This window comes from Coffea arabica, chromosome 5e, assembly GCF_036785885.1.
Source record: "Coffea arabica cultivar ET-39 chromosome 5e, Coffea Arabica ET-39 HiFi, whole genome shotgun sequence".
Lineage (NCBI taxonomy): Eukaryota > Viridiplantae > Streptophyta > Magnoliopsida > Gentianales > Rubiaceae > Coffea > Coffea arabica.
This window is the reverse complement of record NC_092318.1, coordinates 50132298-50156088: the sequence shown is the minus strand read 5'-3', so window position 1 is coordinate 50156088 and position 23791 is coordinate 50132298. Positions and strand designations below refer to the sequence as shown.

The 23791-nt window shown below is 34.0% G+C and overlaps 2 protein-coding genes across 2 annotated transcripts; both read right to left on the bottom strand.

The window, feature by feature from the left end:
* Positions 1–6694: 6694 nt before the first annotated feature.
* LOC113716075 (polyphenol oxidase I, chloroplastic-like) lies at positions 6695–8497 on the bottom strand. The gene has a single exon (XM_072049809.1). The coding sequence runs from the start codon at positions 8495–8497 to the stop codon at positions 6695–6697; it is 1803 nt and encodes a 600-aa protein (XP_071905910.1).
* Positions 8498–21385: 12888 nt separating this feature from the next.
* Positions 21386–23409, bottom strand: LOC113690569 (polyphenol oxidase I, chloroplastic-like). Its single transcript, XM_027208537.2, has one exon. The coding sequence runs from the start codon at positions 23303–23305 to the stop codon at positions 21569–21571; it is 1737 nt and encodes a 578-aa protein (XP_027064338.1). The 5' UTR covers positions 23306–23409; the 3' UTR covers positions 21386–21568.
* Between the last annotated feature and the right edge of the window lie 382 nt (positions 23410–23791).

Below are 23791 nucleotides of genomic sequence, written 5' to 3'. Positions count from 1 at the left end.
TCCATGCTATTAACAAAACTTAACATAGATTGTGTCCATATCATTATTAACAAAACTTAAGCAAGGTACCATAAATTCTTCATGGTAGAAACTGCATTTATTAAAGTCCATTTGATATTTTTAACAACTTCCCCCCAAAACCCAGAAATAAAATCTATTTAATCATGTAGTACTATAACTATGGGTACTTGGCCACGAGAAGTCAAGTGATTATATATTTATTATAAGTAGTGCTAAGTCTTTCTGCCTTTCTGTTTACGTTTCATCCATAAATTAATATTATCATATTACCATTGTCAAAAGATTCCATACTACAATTGAATGGTCACTCAAGGAAAAGTAATCACAAGAATATTATCAGCAAATTAAGGAAACATGCAGATACGACAATAATTATTAAACTCTTTATGGGGTGCGTTACCATGTTATATTCTAAGCCAATCAATATTTTCTTTGTTTGCAATTATGGGGTGCATTACCATGAACGACATCAATTATGCTACAATTCTAACCTCAGTGTTCTATTACAAAAAAATAATTCTATCTTTAAAGTAGTTTGTTTGCTTCACCTTGCTTCCAAAAGAAATAGAATGAAAAAAACTTTTAGCAATCCTAGCATTAAATATTCACTAAATATGGTGAATATAAAACAATACCTATAATAGAACATGCCTATAAGAGGGAATAAAATATACAAAAGATCTTACCAGCATAAAATCTCACACCATAATTTACTTACATCATTTATTTGTTGCTCATCCATGATTCACAAATTGTCAACCCAAATAAGTAGGAGTGGTGGCACAGAAGAGGAGGAGACTTTCATATGATGTATTTTCAACATCATAGAGTCGGATGAGGCAGCAGCTTTAAATACCTTCATCGTAACCGAGGAAACATGAATTGTGGGGATCTCAAAAATACCTTCAATGAATCCGGATTAAGGCTACCAGCTTTAGGTACTGTGAATTCTTTGGCATAAAGAAATCCAGGCGTTACTAGTGCATCAACCTTTCCTACTCTAACTAAAATTAATGGCTAATAAAAGTCACCTTGGTACTTATCTCTTGAATTCTTAACTGTTTCAAAATTTAATAAAGAATTTTATCACAACCACACCACTTTTGAATTCAAAACTACAAAAAAAGCCTATCCTTTTTTTTTAATTTTGGGTTAAAGTTAGCAAAAGTTCTACTTATTTGCACCTTTCCTGTTAAAATTATTTTTTGTTGCAATTTCCTATTTTAGTTATCCATTCGACACTAGTACGGGCATAGATACGGATTAATCAACCAGTTTGAGGAATAATATTTTTTATTAAAAAAATTAATTTGAATTGAATATTCAATTTGATATTTTCACAAAAAAGTGTCATTCTTTTGTCCTTTTTCAAAAAAATTTAAGAAAACTATATTTTAGCAATTGTTGTCATTGACACTTAATTGAAGTTCATTAAGAATAATTGAAGTTCCGATATCAATACTCTATTCAAATGTAAATATTCAACCTAAGTAACAAAATAAATGATAGCTAGACAAACGAAATATGCGTTCAATTGATCGTGTTCAAACTACATATTCTGTTAATAGTTAGTATATATGAAATTGTATTTTCCATTTGTAGAAAATTATTATGCATTTTATATCTACTAACGAATAAATTACCTATATATGTTTTGAACAAATCAAACCTAAACTTATGGTGTGATATGTATATAGTTGCTCACATTTATACGTATGCCATCATCCTTTCTTCCACAAGCACAATTAGTAGTGCAAATTTCTTTTGATTATATTTAGGGGTGGCAATTTTCGATACGACCTAAAAATATGATATGAACCTAGTACGAAATTAATTGATTCGGATTGAGGTTTCGCGGGTTCGGGTCAAAATCGAGTCGAATCCGACGAAATCGAAAAGAAAACGGGTCGAATTCGGGTAAAACCGTGGGTGATCCGATACGACCCGATCACCTGTTTATGAATTACAAATTATTTTACCTAACTAAACTAAGTTATTCTTTTTTTTTCAAAGGCATTAATCACTTAATTCTAAATGAATTTATTTAACTTATTTGAAGTAGAAATCATTATATTTGGACAAATAATGTATTATATTATTTTTTACTTTTATACTGCTTTTATTTATTTTATATTTGGTTTGGAACAAAACACTTTTACGATGTTTTTAATTTATTTTAGATTTGGTTTGGGATTATTTATTTAAATTTTTATTGCTTGATTATGTAATTAGTCTTGTGTGAATTAGAAATTGCAGTGGTAAATTAATAAATTAAAATTAAGTTTTGGGTCATTCGGGTCGTCCCACCAATCCGACAACCTGAAATTTTCAAATTCAGGTCAGATATCCTGACCCGTTTCGGGTTGGGGCCTGAGGTTCGGGTCAGCCAGTTTTCTATTACACCTGGGTTTCAACCCGACCCGTCACTCCGATTTGGACCCGATTGCCACCCCTAATTATATTGTTAAAAAAATAACATATTTTACAAATTATTCCAATTTATTTAGAAATAGTTACTAATTTCATTAGAAATTATGAAATGTAATCATGGTTTATTAATTTTTTACTAAAGATAAATACAACATACAAAAGGAAAATATATTTGACTTTGTTTTGCTTTGATCAGAAAAACTTGTGGTAGAAATAATTAAATAGTGACAAGGGTGCAAATTTCAAATCAACAACCAACGTACACTTAATTACGCTAATTTTTTAGTTGACCAAACTAATATATGCCATAAAGTAACTAGATTTGATCATTTATAAATTGGCAATTTTAGCAGTTTATATACCATTCACCTATAAAAATTATGATTATTATAAAATGACATTTTATAATAATTTACATACTATTTGCCAATTAAAAGTAAGTTTGAAAAAAAAATGCATATAAATCCATATTGTAAATGATACAAAATATATTTGAATCTCACGAAACTTAATATATGGGTAAATTTACTATAGTTTTCAAAGATTATGCCACATTAGTACATATTTAACTTTTATACTTGTGACCTAGAAAATAAATTTATTAGAACACATAACCTTTGTAAATGATACATACATTTATTAAAATGCTTAAAACACATAACATTGATGAATGATACATACAATCATATATTATACATTTACGTTACCAACAATTACTAACTATAATATTAAGTTTCAATCATTAATAAAAAAATCTTAGCATTATTTTAAATAAACTTCCTAATACTTGTTTCATATAAGTTTCTTTAAGTAAAATAGTAAATTTATGCCACAAACTAGTAAGTCTTGATGATTAACCAAATTTACTATTCTATCAACAGGATTTACTATTAATCTGTGAAAACTTACTACTACTTGAACTAAACTTACTCTCCAAAAAGTAAGTTTCGAATATAGAGTAGTAATTTATTTTTTTTAAAAAAGTAACTTTCATTTTTATTTCAATTTACTTTTTAAGACATAAATAGGATAACAGATTTCGTTACCATTTTCGATTTATTTTTTATTAGCTTTTAGCGACCATTTGATTATTTGATCGGTCTATCCACCTAAATAGGATAACACTTAAAAATAAGAAAGTAAGTTTTCTATCTAAAATAATAAGTTAACAGTAATAAATTAGTAACTTTTATACTTCAAAAGGTAAGTTGGAATAAATATTAAACTTACTTTTTAAATAAATAAATTACTACTTTATTTCCCAAACTTACTTTTTAGAGAGTAAGTTTAATTCAGGTAATAGTAAGTTTTTATTCATAAATAGTAACTCTTACTAATAACATGGTAAATTGATTAATAATCAAAACTTACTGATTTATGGGACACATGTGCTATTTTATTTTAAAACATATTTCAAACTAGTATTAGGAAATTCATTTGAAATAACGATAAGATGTTTTATTAATGATTAATTCTTAGTACCTTAGTTAGTAAGTACTCATAATATACCTGTATAATACATGATTATAGGTATAATTTAAAAAAATTATTTAGATATTTTAAAATACTATGAAAAATAGTTTGACTTTTCACATAATCTTGTAAAATATGTAATAAAATTTTGTCGTATTGTAACCTTTTAATCATTTTCAATTTTTGAAAGGTTTGAAAGTTCGAATAACAATAACAACAAATCTTCCTAGTTATATATAGAATATTACTTGTTTATATATCAAAATTTTTATAATTTAACACCTATGAATATAATAGGATGATAAAGTTTTAATAAATTTACATTTGAGACACAAGAAATAATAAGAGTAAAAGCCTAAACAAAATGAGAAATAATATAATAATAAAAATGACAAAATTAGTATAACAATTAATATAAGAAAATCAGTATGATCTTGATTTTTTTCCTTAGGAGATTGTTCATAAGAATAGGATCCAATAATTATAAATGAAAATCACATGCATGTATAATCTATTGTATAATTTTAATTAAATTTAGTTCACCTATAAAATGGTCCTAAAATAATTAGTACACTATGATATATGTTATTTTAACAACAAAAATTTTTTTATACTAAAAGTCTAAAATATCCTTGACATATGTATGAGGGATATTTTACCATATTTGTATCTCACATCTAATCATGAAAGTTAATTTGAGAAAAAGTAGTTTTGACAATAGAATTATTTTGAATTTAACCAACAAGTTGAGATTTTTTTAACAATAAAAGTGAAATATTTTGGGAACTTAGTTGTTTATTTTTCCCTAATTAAAAATTTAAAATATGACAAATTATTCTTACATATTTTATAAGGTCATATGCAAAAAAAAAAAAAGTTTTCATAGTATATTTAAAATGTTTCAAACATATAACATTTATAAATGATACGTACAATTGTAAGTTTCTTTAAGTAAAATAGTAAATTTATGCCACAAACTATTAAGTTTTGATGATTAACCAAATTTACTATTCTATCAACAATATTTACTATTAATCTATAAAAACTTATTATTACTTGAACTAAACTTACTCTCCAAAAACTAGGTTTCAGATATAGAGTAGTATTTTACTTCAAAAAAAAGAGTTAGTTCCATATTTATTCAAGTTTACTTTTTGAGACATAAAAGTTACTAATATATCGAGTTAACTTACTATTTTTTATGCAAAACTTACTAACCAACATTTTAGGTACTATTTCATTTAGATGACCAGTACAACAGGTCATCAAATGGTCGCTAAAAGTATTTTTACCTGTTATATTAGGTAAAAGTAGTTTCGTTACCATAACTATCGTTACTTCAGACTTTTCCCTTACTGACATAGATAATGAATAAGTAGAAATTAATATCATTCATTTCAAAAGCAATTAATATTTTTGGCTAATAATGATTCTAAAACATACTATCAATTTGCCCAAGAAATCACTTGTACCTGGTAATACAAAAGATGCCATGGAAAATACCTAGTAACGCAAAGGACGCCATGGAAAAGGTATTAAATATCGTGAATATATTTGACATTAGAATAGCTATCCCACCCATTTTGATAAGATAAACAAGAAGTATATTATAAAAAAAAAAAGGAAGAAGAAGAAGAATAATCTCAACTCTTATGTGTGCTTGAGAAGGGTGTTTTTTAGAGAGTTTTTAACATGCAAGTTTTTTTTTTTAATGATTTTGTCTATAGGAGCCCCTTAAAAATATTCCCAAATTTTAAAATACACACCCTAAAATAAATATGGATAGGGGCAGGATGAAGGGAGAGGGGAAGAAGGAAATAGGAGGGAGAGGAGAGGACGGGAAAGAGGGTAGAGGAGAGAGAGAGAGAGAGATGGCGACCAGCGTGGTGATAGTGGAGAAGGAGGAGGAAGATCAAAATAAGAGTGGAGAGGAAGAAAAAAGAGGAAAGAAGGGAAAAAAAAAGAGAAAAATTTCAGTTTACTCAAATCTTATATATACAAAAAAATTTCACAATTTTTACAATAAATTATAGTAAAATTTTATACAAACACCAAAAAAACACACCTTACAAATAGACCCCTTGATCAAGGCAGGGACAAGAAATTGATTATCTGGCTCGGAAATATCCTAAGTTCACCTCGTTTGTTTCAATTATTGAACAAGTTTTTGGCCTATCAAATATCTTTTTCTTATAAACTGAAATTTTCATTTCCAATGGTGTGTGTTCATGGTAAATTTGGACTGGAATACGTAGTTTTGCATTCACATTCGAGTTGCAAAAGTGGAGCTCAAAAATGGGGAGTTAATGTTGCCTTTTGCCTTCACATTGTATGGTATCATGCTTCTTGAGTTCAATTGTTTTCTTATCAATCTCAGCAACTGCTAAGACCGTAACCCATACGGCATCATTCTATCGCAGTTGCACTAAAGAACAATAGAAGGAAGATTTGATGGCAGTCCATTAGTATTATTTCCTTGGTGGTAGGTAATGTCTGAAATCTTTTCCGTCGGCCCTTTCTTTCTTTAATGTGAGACTTGTGTTGCCATTCCCACAAAATGGGAGAGAGAGTTAGGAATGATGAATTTAGAAGCCCGATTGAAAGCCATTTGTAAAGGTCTATTGAAAAGTTTACAAGGACACCAGTTATCATCGTTGTTGAAATTATTTAGTAAAACATCTTCCCAAAGTTTGTAGTACTTGCGATTGATTACAATATTACACAAACACACAATATTGTGCACGTAGTATTTGCAATGCTATTAATGCATTTAAGGTTTAGGAACAAAGGTAATCTCGACACCACCTATGGTCACAACACCTCTTCTGGGGACCAAAATGACCAAAATGCTGTCAAAATCATCAGCTCCCAATTCCTCCAACACCTCTGAAATCGCAAAACTACGGGAAGTGGTAGATTTCTTGCCATGTCCGTGGGCCAAGGTGTGGAAGCTTCCTAGAGACTCAGCCTTGCACGGATTACACTTACTCGTATCGTCTTCGTTCACAAACACATCGAACACCACAGTTTCTCCTTTATCAAATTCGATTCCCTTAATCTTAAGCACCTCTTCTGCCTCTGCTTTTTCTTGTCCACTCCTTGACTTCTTAGGCCGCTCAACCACGAAGCTGATGGGTTTCTCTAATTTTATTGGCAGCACTTCACTAGCCTTAGGTGCGGACACCTTTGTCAGGTTCAGGCCCTTTCTACGCGCTTTTGGCTTACGATCTAACCAAGAAAGTGGCAAGTCAGGATAGGTATATCCAAGCTTGGCGAGATTTGTGGAATCCTTAACAGTCACTCTAACGGGTCTTCCCGCTTCATTGAAGAAAATAAAAGAGGAATTTAACCAATCTGGGTCTTCAATATTTTTGCGTTTCAAAACATTGTTATAAATGTACCACATTCTATCAACGTTGGCATGGTGAGCATAGAATATAGGGTCTCGGCCGGCTGAATATAGGACTCCCATGTCCTCGTTGTTAGGCTCGGAAGGGTCGCCAACCCAATCGTGCACATTATTGTGGGGTTCAGTTTCTATGGAACCAGCTCCTGGATCGGGATCACCACCCCCCAACAGTGGGTGTCCGAAGAAAAGCGGAGGCGCGGACGAGTGAGTGATCATTTGAGTGTACATTGTGCAACAATTGTACTGGATTTGAGTCTTGGGGTCGATGCCCGAATCGGTGCCTTTGTAAGCTAAATCCACCACTTTAGGAGGCAAGTGTTTTGGGTTGCGGATGCAATTGTATAGGGACAATTTGCTGTCGTTAAACATGGGTGGAATTTGCATGCCTGAAGAATCGTCCCATTGCCAGAATGGCAAAGTAAACGTATCATCATCGAGCAAGTTTTTACAAATTCTTTCAAAGAAATAAAGGAACCATCTGTGCCACGGAAAAAATAGCCATGAGCTATGAACGTCCAATTTTTTGTCTGGAAAGCCTGATTGAGAGTACCCTTCGTCACAATACACGCAATGGACGTTTGCTTGTTGGTAAAAATTACGCGGATCGCTCAGAGAAAGGTTCTTCATTTTTGCAATGGCAGATGAATATTTTTTGACGTAGTCATGGCTGACCGTGTGAGCCGGCATTCTTGTGTAGACTTCGCGAGCAGAAGGTGTATAATCACTGTAACTCGCGGCGGAGGGAGGGCAACAGTTGATCGGTATGCCATTTGGAGTCTCCCTGGCATCGGTACAGTTGGAAATATCGGGTGAAACTGGCAGCGCAAGGCTTGATTGTTTGGTGCCAAGTGTGGTTGCACCATATAGCCCTCCGAGGCCAAGAAGGACATCCCTTCTTTCAAACTGCCCTGCTGAAGTTTTACTGCTATTGGATTTGGATGAACTAATACTGTCATCAGTACTAGGGTTTTGATGATGGTCTGCATTTTGGGCTTTGCATGTACTAGCTTCTGCATGGGTTTTGTGGTTTGTTACACGAGTTGGTCGAAATGCGTGAGAAAAGAAGCCAGGAGAAGATGAGTAAATTAAAGGTTTTAAGGAGGAAGAGCGAACTTGGGCAGGATGGATAGGGTGAGTCGAGGAAGGAAGGGAAAAGAAAGCCATGGCTAGATTTGAAGTTTGGGTGCAATTTGAGTAATTGGCCAGGTCCCTTGCGTCCTTTTATACAAGGTTTAATCGATGTTTGCGTGATGCAAGAACAATTGCACCCAAAAAAGTGATGTAAGAATGATCCATGAAAATTTCATTTTACCGTGAAAGAAAGATCAGCAATGCTGCCAAAGATTGAAAAGTCTGGGTGCACAGTGTCGGCAAGGTAATTAGCATCTGCTATAATATCATGTACAAACAAATCTATCTACCTATCTATCTATCTATCATGTACAAACAAATCTATCTATCTATCTATCTATCTCCTCTAACTGTCTATCTATCATGTACAAACAAATCTATCTATCTATCTATCTACCTATATATCTATCTATACTCCTTAGAGTGTAAGTTAAAATTTGTTATTAGTTTTCTATTATGCCCGAAATAGCTTTCTCTCTAATTATTAATTATTAGATTTATTGTATTCTAATAGTAGTCAATAATTGTAGCAGTTTGAATTATAAAGATGATAAATAAAATAAAACAATCCAACCTAATATGTCATTTTGCATTCCATCTTCCATTTTTATTTCAATCTAAAAATTTTGATTAATCATAGTCTAATTCAATTTGTAAATCGTCAAAATTATTGCTATTGATACCAAATCAAGGTGCTTTTTTTTTTCCAGTGAAGTCTTTGTCATTAGTGCTTTACATTAGATTTGCCAAAAAATGAAAAAAAATAAAGCAAAATAACAAAAAAAATCAATTATCTATACTATTGAAATTTTAGTTATAAAAAAATGAATAGTCAGATAGGCAAAAAATTTTATATGTGGTGGACCATCAACACTCTATTATTAATAGAAATAACACACAGAAGAATGCAAAGAATTCAACTTCAAAGTATATACATCTCTTCACCCGTAAAATGATCTCCACCTCTACTTTTATACATCATGTGCTCCAATCTATTTTGAATGAATTATAGTTATGTGAATCAAAACAAAAAAATAGAACAAAAATTAATGCCCAATTTAAAAATTAGTAGTATTTTAATTGAAATAGCACTAATGATCATTGACATCTAACTGAAATAGAAAAATCAATCATTTACACCTATCATTAATACCAGAAAAAACTGAAAAAATAACTATAATGGAATATAAAATTAGATGAAGGAGAACAGTGAACTAAAAAAATGGAAAATTTTGCTTAAATGACATCAAAGAGAACATTCACATTAGTGAAAAAGAGTATATAAACACATTAATATAATACTTAGAAACCATAAAAAAAAAAAAGAAATTACATCTTAGAACTTCAGTATTTTAGAAATTTTATATTTTGAAAAATATATACACATACAAAACACCCGAGGGATTACTAGGTGATAATAAGTACGTGTTACAATTTACCAAAACATTTTTCCTCATTTCCCAAAATTAACTACCGAGTCGTATGTTATTGTATTGAGTAAAATCCTATTGGGACTAACAAAAGTTGGTGCCTAAACTTACCTCCCTAATATCTGAGCACCATTTTTCCCCCACAAGAACGAGTAGCGTATTAAGGTTTTCTCCTAGTCTCGTTTTATATCACTTTTATTTATCTCTATAGTTACCACAAAAGTACTGAAAATCCGAATTCAGGAAGTCAAATTGACCTTGTTTGGATGATGATATCTTTGTCATTGCTATTAATTAGATGATGATATCTTTGTCATTTGATCAAACAGATCCTTTACTGTGGGTCGAATCATTTCTTTATGTCACCTCTGACATTTAATCCACTATTAGAAGTTTTGTTTTAGGTGTTCATTGATTTAAAATTTTTTACAATTTTGGGGCATGTCAAGCTCAAATAAGAGGATCCTTGTGCACATCGGAATAGGATCATTTTCAATTCTTTCCTTTCAGTTTATAATTCTTCAAACAAATCAAATCGCTCAGATTTCAGCCTTAATACTTACTGTTCATTTGTTTCGGCTCGAACGGATTGAAAGCTTCAAGGGCTGCTGGGAGAATTTTCTCCCATTTTGCTGTAAATGCCATTCTTCCTTGTGCGGTAAACGACCCTGATATCGATGATAGCCTTCAACACACATGAAAGAGTCAGTCCAAGAACGAGGCTTCATGGTTCATTATCAACAGTTGTTTATCCGAAAATTTACCTTCTTTTCCTCCATAATCTGTACAAGGTTCCCAGAAAGGGGGAAAAAAGGTACTGTAATTAATTGAACACACATAAATGATAGTACTGTGATATTGAATAAAACAACACAAAAGTCATTGTACAACAAATTTATTGGACCATTTAATTAAGACACACAGGACAACATATCAAGAAAAAGATGAACTGCCGTACGTCCCAACATTAAGAAGAAGACCACAAGGCTGTTGCCACAAATTTTTTTTTCTTAGTTATTTTGACTGTTGCTATAATTACTGTAACACTTTTTATGATATGATATATATATAAATTAAAAATATAATTAAAATTTATGAAGCAACTTATTTTATCTCAAATCATCTCAATCCAAACACACGGTTTTTGAGGAGCAATCATGGTCAACCTTGGTAGTCGGCATTCTAGATATAGGGATTGCAGCTAATTATTTGTTTGTTCGATAATCCTATGGGACAATTTCCATCCCAAGTCTCCTTCAATCTTTCTCATGGTGAAGTCTTTGTAGAAAAGGATGGTGCATGTGAAACCAGTGGCGGAGCTATGTGAAAACAAGTGGAGTCAATTGATCCCACTTAATTTTGGAAAAATCTAGGTTTAGAGAAATTTTAAAGTTACCTCTTATTTGAACTCACTAAATTTTAACAAATTCTTTTTTCTATATATATTGACCCCCAAATAATTGAAAATTCATAATTGTTACCATCACAAATCACAATACAGATAGTTTAGCCTTTCATTAACTTTTAAAGCCATTGATTTCACTTTGTGGATCCCCAAGTTGGTGAAGTTCATATTTCCTCAGCGTCTAAGCGATCAATTGATTTCAAGCCCTCGCGAAGGCTGCAATTTTGCACAGGTATTTGAGTGCGCTGTCAAGAAATACGAGAGACATGGATGTCTTACTAAAGATCGAGAGGTAAACATGATATAGCCTCAATTCAGTCCATGGAATCTGGATTGTCTGATGCTGTGATTTTGACCTGCTGCTGCTGAAATCATGCACATTGCAGAGGTTATTGCACAGTGAAAAAAAAAAAAACTGTGACTCAAATAATCGACTTAGGCCATTGCACGCTTTAGACGAAACAGAGGGACTCTCATGGTAGTCCCATGCGGCTTACTGGTCACATACAACTACTGTACTGCCTGACAACTACTGTACTGACTACTACGTACAAGGGACTGTATCTCATGTGGTCATCATAATAACTTACTCTACGAATGACACCTGGCTCTCTACTAACTTAACATATACTAATACTAAAGCATAAAAGCGTAATAAGGCTTGATTTAATAATTTCTTTACCGAGTTTCAAACTAAAGTTTGATGTTGTTCTTTTAATAAGTAATAATCTTGTGTTTGAGTATAAATAGTATTAATCTTGTAGTTGGATATTAGAGCTGAGGTTTGTTCTGTAGAAAGGTGTGTAGTAAATTTAAGGAGTTTTGAGAAATAAATAAAAAAAAAGAAATCTTTACTATAAAAGCGGGAGTTCGGATTGCTACAGTGAAATTGGGCTGGTTATAGTGCGATTTTTGTGAGCTTGAGGGGCGGTTTGGTCTTTTGCCATTCAGTGGTGGTGGCTTTGCTGGAAATTCACTACTGTCCGCGTGGCTCTCTTGGATGGAAACATTTCCTCTTGGTCAGCAATTTCCTCTTCATGTGATTAGCATTAGCCTTAGTGGTGCTTCATTTTTCGATAATGCCATTTGCTGTTTCTCTCTTGCTCAGGACACCGGAAGATGCATGCTATAGTATTGTGGTTCCTTTGTAATTTATTTGTTTTTTGTACCCCTTTTGTTTGAGTCATTGTTGCCCCTTGTGATCTGCAGAGATGGGTCACCTTAGCTATTTATGAGTATTAGTTTCGCCTTAGGTGTTTGCCATATTTTCCAATCATGCCATTTATTTTTCCCTTCATTCAGCATGTATGTTATATTTGCTTGGTTGTTTTGTAATTTTGTTATTTTTTGACCCTAATCTTTGTTGACTTATTGTTCTCTTTTGTGGACAACACAGATAGTGTTTGAACTTTTACAATAGTCCCAATTTTTTCTTTCAAGTATGAAAAAATGATTCTATAAATACATATTTTTTAATTTTAAACACGAGTTTGTCACCCTATTTGTAAAACAGATCCATCCTTTATTTCTTAGCATTTTATTTCAATCTATCCGTAAACACAAGTCGATTTGGAATTCACCATTTAAAGATTCCAACTATCTCTTGATTTTGAATACCACTTTTATTAAAAAAGAAAAAGAAACAAAGAAACTCTCCTATTTTAGCACATGATTTAAGAATACAAAATAACCTATAATTTTGCAGCTTATGATACAGATTACAACAAAAAAAAATCAACCAAGTTACCGAAAAAATCATCAAAAGTATAAGAATTATAGATCCAAAGAACCTAGAAAATAGAAAGGAAAAATTTTTAACTCAAGAAATCGTTGGATATTATATATATCTAAGCCATTATCTTAGTGAAAATTCAAAGAGCTTCTTCCATGCTTCTCGTACTCACCACATAAAGTGCTGCCTCCTATACAAATTATCAAAACCAAAATCATTAAAATCTCCAAAAATAAACAAAGAATAGACAACCAAAAAAAGGGAAGAAAGAAAGAAAAATAAGAAAATATGTATATTTATCCCTGCAAGTTGAAGTCATTCAATATTGAGAGTCCGAGACTCATTTTCAATAGATGATGTCTTGTCCAAAGAAACCATTGTTGCTCCCTTCATTCTTAAACACTTTTAATCTATCAATCAAACAATCATCTGAATTGCAACAAAAAAAAGGATCCAATATGAAATCTTGATTAGGAGAAATTATAGTATATATAAACCGAGCTTATGGTGGGATAGAGTTGAATAAAAATTATATGTCATGCATCCAGACCTATTAATGTAAAAGAAAAAAGCCATTGAATATACAAAAAATTTAATTTAATTTTACATTGGTCTAAAAATATTTTTAAATATGTTTGAAAGCTCATTCAAGTATAGCAAACAATAGAAAATGATAAACCCATTTTATAATTTTAGGCATTATTTAGTGATTAATGCTACATTAAAAAAGTTAGATAACCATGCCTTATAATTCTACCTAATTTTAGTCATTATTTACTGATTAATGCTACATTAAGAATGTTAGATAACCTAATTTCAAGGTCTTATTTATCAGTGCAATTAGGAAAAAATACACACTCACACACACGACGATTGTTAGATCGTTGATAATTTATTGCAGATATGAAACACTAATATATCGTATCGATATCTCACATTAAGTCAACTAGTAGTCCAAGTCCACAGAAATCTCTTCAACTTCATAAATAAATTGAGTAAGACAATAACCAATTTACCTAAAGTTAAATTGCCCATAGTTAGTAGCACCCATCATGTATTTAATATATAACTATTTTCTATTAATTTACTTGTCTTCATTTGAACTTGTTTAGCACAGACCCAGGACATCCTCACACATTGCGTGAGGCTGAAAAAACTAGTTGATAAGAAAAGGCATGGGTAAAGTCCTGCCGGCTGCGGAGATGATATCTTCTCTGCTTGCACATGCAAGCTACCAAGATACACTTAAAAAATAGATTAAAAAGGTTAAAAAATTTTATGAACAATTAAAAAGATGTACGAATTATCTGACCTATGGCCGTCCAAGAATCAAATGTGTAGTACCAACGAGCATTATAGTACGAACTACAAACTGCATGAGAAATGTGTGGTACCAATTGTCTATTTTCTTATAAGTTTTCCGTCTGTATAGTATCGTAGTACAGCCAAGTAGTACAAACAATTGAAAGATATTGGCCCCAACGATCAACAAGCCTACTTATAGGGGTATGCCAAGTTTATACTGATTAGTACTAGTTTGGATGTGGGCTCTCAGGAAAGAATAATTATCCTTTCGAAAGGCGAAAGATGAGAATGATTCATTTGAAGATTATCAAAGTGTGTTGGTGACTTTGGTGCGGAGAGTGGTGCTGTAACCATTGGTGCTATTGAAACTCACCTTGCTCCCAAATTCGGGTTTTTGGTTTTTTTTTTTTCGAATTTTCTGTCGAGGTTCAAAATTTCTTGCAACTTTCTTTCCATTTCCAATATGCCGTAAATTGTAACAGCAGATGGTTTGCTATTTCAGTATGAGACTGTGTATTATGGTCACAGCACCTCTCTTTGGACCAAAGTCACCAACACACTTTCGTGGTCGTCAGCCCTACTCAAATTCTCTCAACTCCTCATCCATTCTGAAGTTGGAGGATGTTTTCTCTGTGTCCAGCACAAGCAGGTAAAATTTCCGAATTGCCATGTGTTAATTTGTTGCACGAATATATAGTTTACTTGCTTGGATCTGTCATTTGGAAGCAGGAACAGGGAATGGACAAAAGAATTCAGGGGCGCAACGGATCTTCTGTCTCACACCTGTACCACTCTTTATCTCACTTTTTATTATATTGCTATTTTTCCTACATAAACATCATATTTTAGTTCTTTTTTATTTCTTAAAGATCCAATAACTATTAATTGAGTAATACACAAAATTTAACAAACTTAAAATATTAAAAAATAAATACAGCAACTTCAATAACCATTAATTGACTAAAAAATAAATACAACTGCTTCAAAAAAGCAATATATATAATAGAAAATTAAAAAATACAGCAAAAAATTCATAAAAAATCTCATTTAATAGTTATTGAAAAATCATGATAGCATTGAATTGTGGTCCTAAATATCAATTAGTAAAAGTCACGGGGCTGTGTGTGTTGTCCAGAGGTAAGACTGTGACATTGCCTACATTCACAATAAAGAAAAATATTTAAGAACAATAAATTGTGACATTAAATGTGAAACCGAGATAGGTAGCTGGATTAGTTAATGTTTGGAGGAAAACATCGCATGTGAAAGCTTAAATGTGAATCTAACCACTCCAACAACGAACTACTGGTTGGTCGGTCATTGCCCGGTTACACCACAGAAGATCCATCTCTAGCCTAATTCTTGGAGCACAGCATATTTATTGTACTCAAGATTAATTTGTGAGACTGGAATGTTGCCCCATTTCATATGCAATAAGGCCATTCTGGACAAGGAATTGGTACTTGATCATTGGACACGATCATGGGGTTAATTCCACTTTGTCCCCCCAAACTTTGGATGATTATCCACTTAAGTCCCTAAACTTCAAAATGGGACACTTAAGTCCCTAAACTTATAAATACCTCCCACTTAAGTCCCTGAACTTATAAAATGGGACACTTAAATCCCTAAATCCTTATAAAATGGGACACTTCGACCACCAAAGACATTCAGGATTTGTTAACAATTTTCCTTAAGTGGGAGGTATTTATAAGTTTAGGGACTTAAGTGTCCCATTTTGAAGTTTAGGGACTTAAGTGGATAATCGTCCAAAGTTTGGGGGGACAAAGTGGAATTAACCCCACGATCATGTCATTATTGTATTTTTCAATTCTCAATATTCCTTGTATCAATGATCAGAAACCACAAATGATAGGGTTTACGGACATTTCCAACCTAAAAGTATGTTAACAATATATACACGAGAACGGGCTAGAAAATATTTTTGTTTTTTGAAAAACCCGCTTTAGGTAGATGCTTACCAACGTATAAGATACCAGCTAGTTATTAAAACTCTCATATGTGCAATTAAATCAAGAAGATGTCTAGTAGTACAGCATTTGTAGTCTAGATATGGATTTCTCTTTCTCAAATTTTCTTGACCAGTTGAGCTCTCCTTTAATATAAGTGGACGTGCGAGTAATGTAAATATTTGCCGATCGATTAATTAAAAAAAAATGCAAAAAAAGATTGTTCGCGGTCTGCAATCATAGAAGACTAAAGAGAGTACAACAGCTCAACTCAAACAATTTAAGGAAAATTGGATTGCTCCACTTGTTGGGTAGTCAATGCGAATTGGGAAACAACTTCATGGTCACAACAATACTGCATAAAGAATGAAAGAAAAGAACCTCTTTTTCACGTCCTTGAATATTGGTGCTATTACCTAACCAGCTTAGCTGGGCTGAGTTGGCCATCACGATGGGACTTAAGTCCCTCCATGGATATGAGTCAGAAGGATCAAATTTTTCGATTTGTATTCTCATTTGGAAAATTTTGCTCATTGGGTAGTCAATATGAATTGGGAAAGAACTTCATGGTAACAACAATACCGCAAAAAGAATGAAAGAACCTGTAATTGTTAGGAAAACCACCTCAAGAGAGTCCACCAAAGAATCCAATATATAAGTCAGGAACCCAATTCTGACCTAAAAGCTAAGCTATTAGATCTTGGACCCTTATTTACATATTAACTGCTCTTTCTCCATCTCTCGGACCAATGTGGGACACAACCCTTTACTCATGAACCTAACAAATCTCCCCCTTCATGAGTAACCCCCACATTAAATCCAAATTTACAAGCCCCTTTTCGAACCCACTCAACACAAGCCCACCTTATCACCTAAGGTCACATCTTCTCCCAATCATGGACCCACTCTTCTTCAACATCCAATCTGCAGACCCTTGCTAGCCCTTGGCTCCTTGGTCTAACCCCAACCGGACCCCCAGTCAAATCCATGGCACACCTAATCCAACACTAGCCAAACTTTTTAGCACTTTGGTCCACCACCCAGAAGAGAATTTTCACTGGTCAAACTCCAAGAAGAATCCACTTTCCTATGAGTAGCCCAGTCTCGCAACCTGAAATTCTGATACTAATTTGTTAGGGAGAAACATCTCGAAAGAGTCCACCAAAGAGCCTAATATGTAATTCAGGAACCCAACTCTGACCCAAAAACTTAAACTATTAGGTTTTGGACCCTTATTTACATATTAACCGCTCTTTCTCCATCTTTCGGACCAATGTGGGACACAACCTTTTACTCATGAACCTAACAGTAATAATGAAAGTTATGCAACAATTGTTTCTTCTTTTTGGTCCATTTTTAGGCTACACAGGAAGAATCTCTTTTTCACGTCTTTGAATATTGTTACTATTACCTAACTAGCTTAGCTGGGTTGAGTTGCCATCAGGAAGGGAATTAAGTCCCTCCTTGAATGTAAGTCAAAGGATCAAATTTTTTGATTTGTATTCTCATCTAAAAATTTCGCCGACAGATGAATAGGCATTTATTTGATTCAGTAGCGATTTAGTCTTCTTTGAATTCCCCGTCAACCCCAAAAAAAAAAAAAAAATCTATCAACGATTCAATCCCACCAAAATCCCTCATTTGGTATTACGTAATGCCCATCTGGAATTTGGTGTTAGGCCCAAAGTATAATTTAATCCAAAAAAATAAAATGTTTGGGCCGATCTCAGAGAAAGCCTACATGAGAAAAGGGCTGAAATGCAGGAAGAAAATGCCCAACCTATTTTAAAATTATCTAAATTGTTTCGCCGGCCTTCTATGGCCCGTACCCAATCTTCATGGATTTGCAAATGTTTCATGGATAATTTCATATTTCTCTATTAAATAAATAAATATATAAATAAATGTCATATTTCTTGTATCACTACTGGCAAATGATTTTTTTGTTTGATTTTCCTTAGATGTCAAGAGTTGAGCAAATTTTATTTATCTCCAATTAAACAAATTTTTGGTTGGGGCGGCAATGTTCCTTCAAAATTTCACCTCAAAAAAACATATTTAAATACTGATTATTTGATTTGAATTTTTCCTTCATGAAGCTAGACAATAATTGTACAAAAAAACTGCGTTCTGTATTTTTCCTCCCCACCTCCAAAAACATGAAGGACCCAATGAGATGGGACTGGGCTACCGATAAAATGTCGAGTATGTCTTCCATTGCACGTAACCAGCCCGTGATACAGATGGTCTCAAAAAAGTTTTTATATTTTTCTTGAATACATTTCTCGATTACTTTTTTATCTCTTATATATCATATTGTTACAATACATTTTTTTAAAAAAAAATTCTAAAAATAGCAATCCAAATGTGCTAATAAAATCTGTTAGAACTTGGTTAAAACTTAAAACGGTTTCACTTAACGTGACTGAAATTTTTTTTTAAAAAAAATTAAAATAAGGCTTTTTTTTTTGGGTGGGGGAATGAAAGTGGTGTACTACTACCTAATAAAATTTATGTAGTACAGATTTGAAAGTACAAACATATTTTGCTTTGCGCCTCATGCTGATTGTGTAGTACATATCCAAATGGCATATAAATGGCTGTGACAGATCAATCTCAATTCTGAGGGAGTAGGGCAATGTTTGAAGAACATAATTGGAACAATTAATGGGCTCGTCCATTAGAGACTGCAAAGAAGGTAACTTCTCCACTGGTTTCTTTCTTTTCTTTAGAAAATTTCCAGAGGTACATCATCCATGCATGGAACGAGTCAAATATTAAGTGGAAAAAGATCTATACTCCATAGCCTTCAGCCCTGAGGGGCTTCTTATTCTTTATTTATCATCCCAAAACATTTGTCGAAATTTTCACCTTCTTTTTCTCTTCTTAAATGCAAATTGGAATAGCTTTACTAGTCCTTTTTCAGCCGTTGGCATCTGGTGAAATCCATCTGGAAATGCAGGTGTTGTACGTGTTTTTTGTCTTTGTATTTGCATCGCCAGGGCTGATCAGTAATGGCCTTATCCTTTACTAGTTGGATGGATTTTATCCGTAAGAGCTCGTGGGTGGCCAGAATGGCTGCGGGACCAGAGTATCGTTGTCTGTACACGTGATAAATGAGATTATAAGGATGTAGCCATTCAAGTTTCAGAGTCAAGAACATGATACAATGAATTACTTTGGTTCTACGAATGCAAAAGGCAAAAGAAGAAGGAAAAAATAGTGAAAGGAAAGAGGGAAAAGGACAAGAATTGTAGAAATTGTTAAGGATATGTATATATTTTCTGGTTTGGCATAAAGATTTTAGTGTTACAAATAGATAATTAGAAGTAATATAAGGTTGAGATGATATGGCTACCTGATATTTGGGACTGGGAGGAGTAGTTAGCGATTGGATTGTTCTTTAGAAATCAAAGGGCCCGTAATGGAATCCTGGCCATTTGGTCCAGTGGTCATCACCATTAAAGGCGATGCTGGGGATCAGGGGTTCAATTTGTGGCGGTCTTAATTGACTTTCATCGATGGAGTCTGTACTCACATCGAACCCCCTCCCCTTCCCTTTAGATTAGGCTAGATTAGATTATAGGACATCTATGATTGCGACAAAAAAAAAAAAAAAAAGTAATGAAACGCTACGTACAAGTGAAAACGAATCCAACCAGGTCCTTTTCCAGACAGAAAATATCTATCGTATCAAATGGAATCTAGCATACTCTCACTTTTCCTGCTCACCTCTATTCAAGCGTTGAAACAACTAACGTTTGTCTGCACAAAATAGGGGAAAAGTCTTAATCATGCCAACTCCCACGAGAACTAGAGCTACAATAGTCCCCCGCATATGACCGGTAGAAGACAGAAAAACTGACCGGTAGAGGAAAATCAACAGCCTCTGGTCATGGATTCCATTACACCTGTTTGATTGACATTGACCCCACTACTATGTCTAAGTCCAGATACAAGAAAGAAAAACCAATACCTATCTATTATTTGGATAGAGAGGAACGTTTTATAACATGGGAGCTTTTGTGCCTTTTTCAATCTCGTCGGTTTATTCTTTTTTCCTTTGGTAATTTCCTTTTCATATTTGTTCTTTTTGGGGTCTTCCAAATGTAGGGCCAAACTACAACCATTCAATTGATTTTAGTGGCAGTGACAGATGTACACCATTCGACATTCAGATATTTCAATTTTCTACAAATTCCAAATGTATAATTCATTGGAGAGAAATTAGGTTTCTGTTAACCATAATTAATTTGCAAGTATACAAACCAAAAATTAGTTTTTTTTATCATTGTAGATTTCACTTGGTCCCACAAGACTGCAATATATGCGAACCTCGTAAATTTGACCGATAGCTATTTAATGCAGAGTGAGAGAGCCAAGTTTGTCAAACATTTCGAATGGTACAAGAACTTCAAAAGTAGGGAGGGGGAAAGGAACAGAGAATTCACTTATATTATGATATATTAATCTTTATCTGTCCTTATTCAACTTTTCTTTTAATTGTTCAAAGAAAATTTCAAGCATTATAAGGGAAAAGCGAAGAAAACCGTTTAAGAAATTTATAAGGACTTTTCTGTCTTCACAAATTAATAAAGTTGCACATGAAATCAAAAGTGGTATACGAAATAGTTGCATATGAAATGAAATGTGGGATCGCACAAATTTAAGAAATCACCTCTTTCCTCAACACACAAAAAACAAGGATCATTATTGTAGAATTCCCTCACTTTTTGTAGCATCTCCTATATTCTTTTTTTTTTTAAAAAAAAAAACTCTCCTATATTTTGCTAAATTAAATGTATAGTCTATCTCACTACCTTGAAATGGCGAATCGGAAGCTAACACTTGTAAGCTTTGCCAAACGTGGGAGTTGAGGATCACTTTTTGTTTTCCTTTTGGATACGAACAGAAAATTTTAATTTTGATTGAGGAAGAATTGTCTTTTTCTATTTCTTTTTTTTTCCTTTTTTTTTTTTTGAGTGGAGAAAGTTAGATAGATAGCGTCATAAGATCTTAAACTTTAATGTAAATTAAACTTTTCAAAAAGAAAAACCAAAAGGGACGTTGTCAGATAGGTGGCAAGAAAACAAGAACCTGAAATATATTTTTATTAACTGGTGACAAGCACACCAGAAGTATTTTATTCATGGTGCTGAAACATGCATAGGTCAAAATCAAAGCATTCGATGAAATCTAATGCCAGATTTTTTCCCAGGGAGGAGATTAAAAAAAAAAAAAAAAAAAGTACTAGCAGGTGAATCAAGCAGCAACCTCAATCTTGATGCTATCAATGGTAAGAGCAGTTTTGGACTTTGGCACCAAAGTCACCAACAGGGCATCGTCTTCTTCAACATCTAAGTCCTCCAAAATCTCAGTCAACTCAAAGGTTTGAGTAGTCTTAACTTTCATGTCACCTTTAACCTTGTGTGGCAAATGTGCAAAGCTCCCAACATACTCGGACTTAGCAAAATCGTTTGGATTATCATCTTCATCATTAATGAAAACATCAAACTTAACATACTTGTCCATGGAAAACTCGATCCCGGACACCACCAATCTCTCTTCCTCCTCCTCCTTTTGCTTCTTGCTTCTTGATAATTTGGGCCTCTTGACCAACACTTTCACGGTCTTGTTAAGGGGTCCCGGGAATACCTTATCGGCTGGTGGTGCCCCGGAAGTGAAAGCCACTCTAGATTTTGTCACCCGGGCCACGGGCTTATTCTTAACCCAAGGAATATCCACCTTTTGGTAAATATATCCCATTTTATCATTGCTAAAACAATCACCAACTTTCACGCGGACAGGCTGAGCATTTTCATCGTAGAAAATGAAGGAAGAATTCAGCCAATCTGGATCGGCGACCTCCTTCCTTTTACCTCCCAATTGTTGCCAAATTGTCCACATCCGGTCCACATTTGCATGATGGCTATAGAACACAATATCTCTTCCAGCTGAGTAGAAATTACCCATATCTTCACCATTTGTCTGCCTTGGATCGCCGACCCACCTGTGGATTGGGATATGGGGAATGGCCTCGATGGACCCTGCACCAGGGCTGGGCGCATCGCCGGCCCGGTATTCCTTTCCAAAGAAATCTTTGGCAGTGGTGGAATTAGTGACCATTTGACGGTACATGATCGCCAAATTGTTTTTTATCCTTTCTATGTCTGTTGCATCTGTATCCGTACCATTATACCCCAAGTCCACGACTGTTGGTGGCAGATGACTTTGGTTACGATTTTGGTTATACAGTGCTGACGATTGGTCCTGAAATATGGACGGTAGGGTCATACCACCAATGTTGTCCCAGTTCCAAAAGGGCAGTCCAAAACTGGGATCGCCTATTAGCTTTCCCAAGATTCTTTCATAGAAGTACAAATACCATCTATGAAAAGGAAAGAATAGCCACGAGTTATGGACTTGAATTTCTTGATCAGAGCCTGATTGGACGTAGGCACCGTTGCAATAAGCGCAATGAACATTTGCTTGTTGGGTAAAATTACGGGGATCATCAGCTGGCAGAGCTTTCATGAGCTCGACCGCCTTGTTAAGTTTTTCAATGTAGTCTTTCTTGACCAAATGAGCAGCTGGCCTAAAACGGTTCACCTTAGGTGGTGGAGGGAGTTTGTAGTCAATGACTTTGCCGGGCACCGGCGGACAGCAATTGTCAGTGACAACTGCTCCTGAAGGTAAGTCCGCCGGTGGACCGCATTTGGTGATTTCTGGGGCGGCTATAGGAGCTGCCATGGCAAAAGGGTTGATGATGAGGTTTGAGGCGCCATAAAGGCCACCCAAGCCCAAAAGCACATCCCTCCTATCAAGATTGTTAACTTGTTCATGGCTTTCATTGTTTTTGCATGAAACCGTGAACTGATGATAGTTACGTTTGGCACTGAGGTAAAACTGTGATGGCTTGATAGAGAAAGGGCAGGAGGACAGAGTGGAGGAGGAGGAGTAGGCAGTGGAGCTTTGAAGGGGAGTTGAAAGAGATGCCATTGGCCGCTTTTCTTTAGGGGAATGTGGTAGCAAAGAAGCTAAGGGAAGCTCCTATTCTTATACTGAAGCAATTGGCGACCCCGTGTCACCGATGTTAAACACGTGATTGTGGCTAGTGGTGTTTTTCTTCTTCTTTTTTTTTTTTTTCTAGGTTGGTTATTGGTGTTCTTTGGTGGATGTAAATGAAGAAGGATGCAAGGTCAGTCGCAAAGTCTATGATGACTGCTGCATTAATTCAATAGGATCAATAACATTCTACACAATTTGAAGGGAATTGGAGCAAGTACAATTGAGGTTTGATACTTTTTGGGAGATCTTATTGGCACTTTAAAAAAAAAAAAAAAAGAGAGTCCCCAGCATTCTATCCTCCATTCCGTCCCTTTTTTGTGCTCTTCCTGCAATCCATCCTCTCTATATGTTTTAAAGGGAGGATGGAGTGTTAGAAACTTTTTTGGAAGTGTTAATATCATTTTTCTGTTTTTTTAT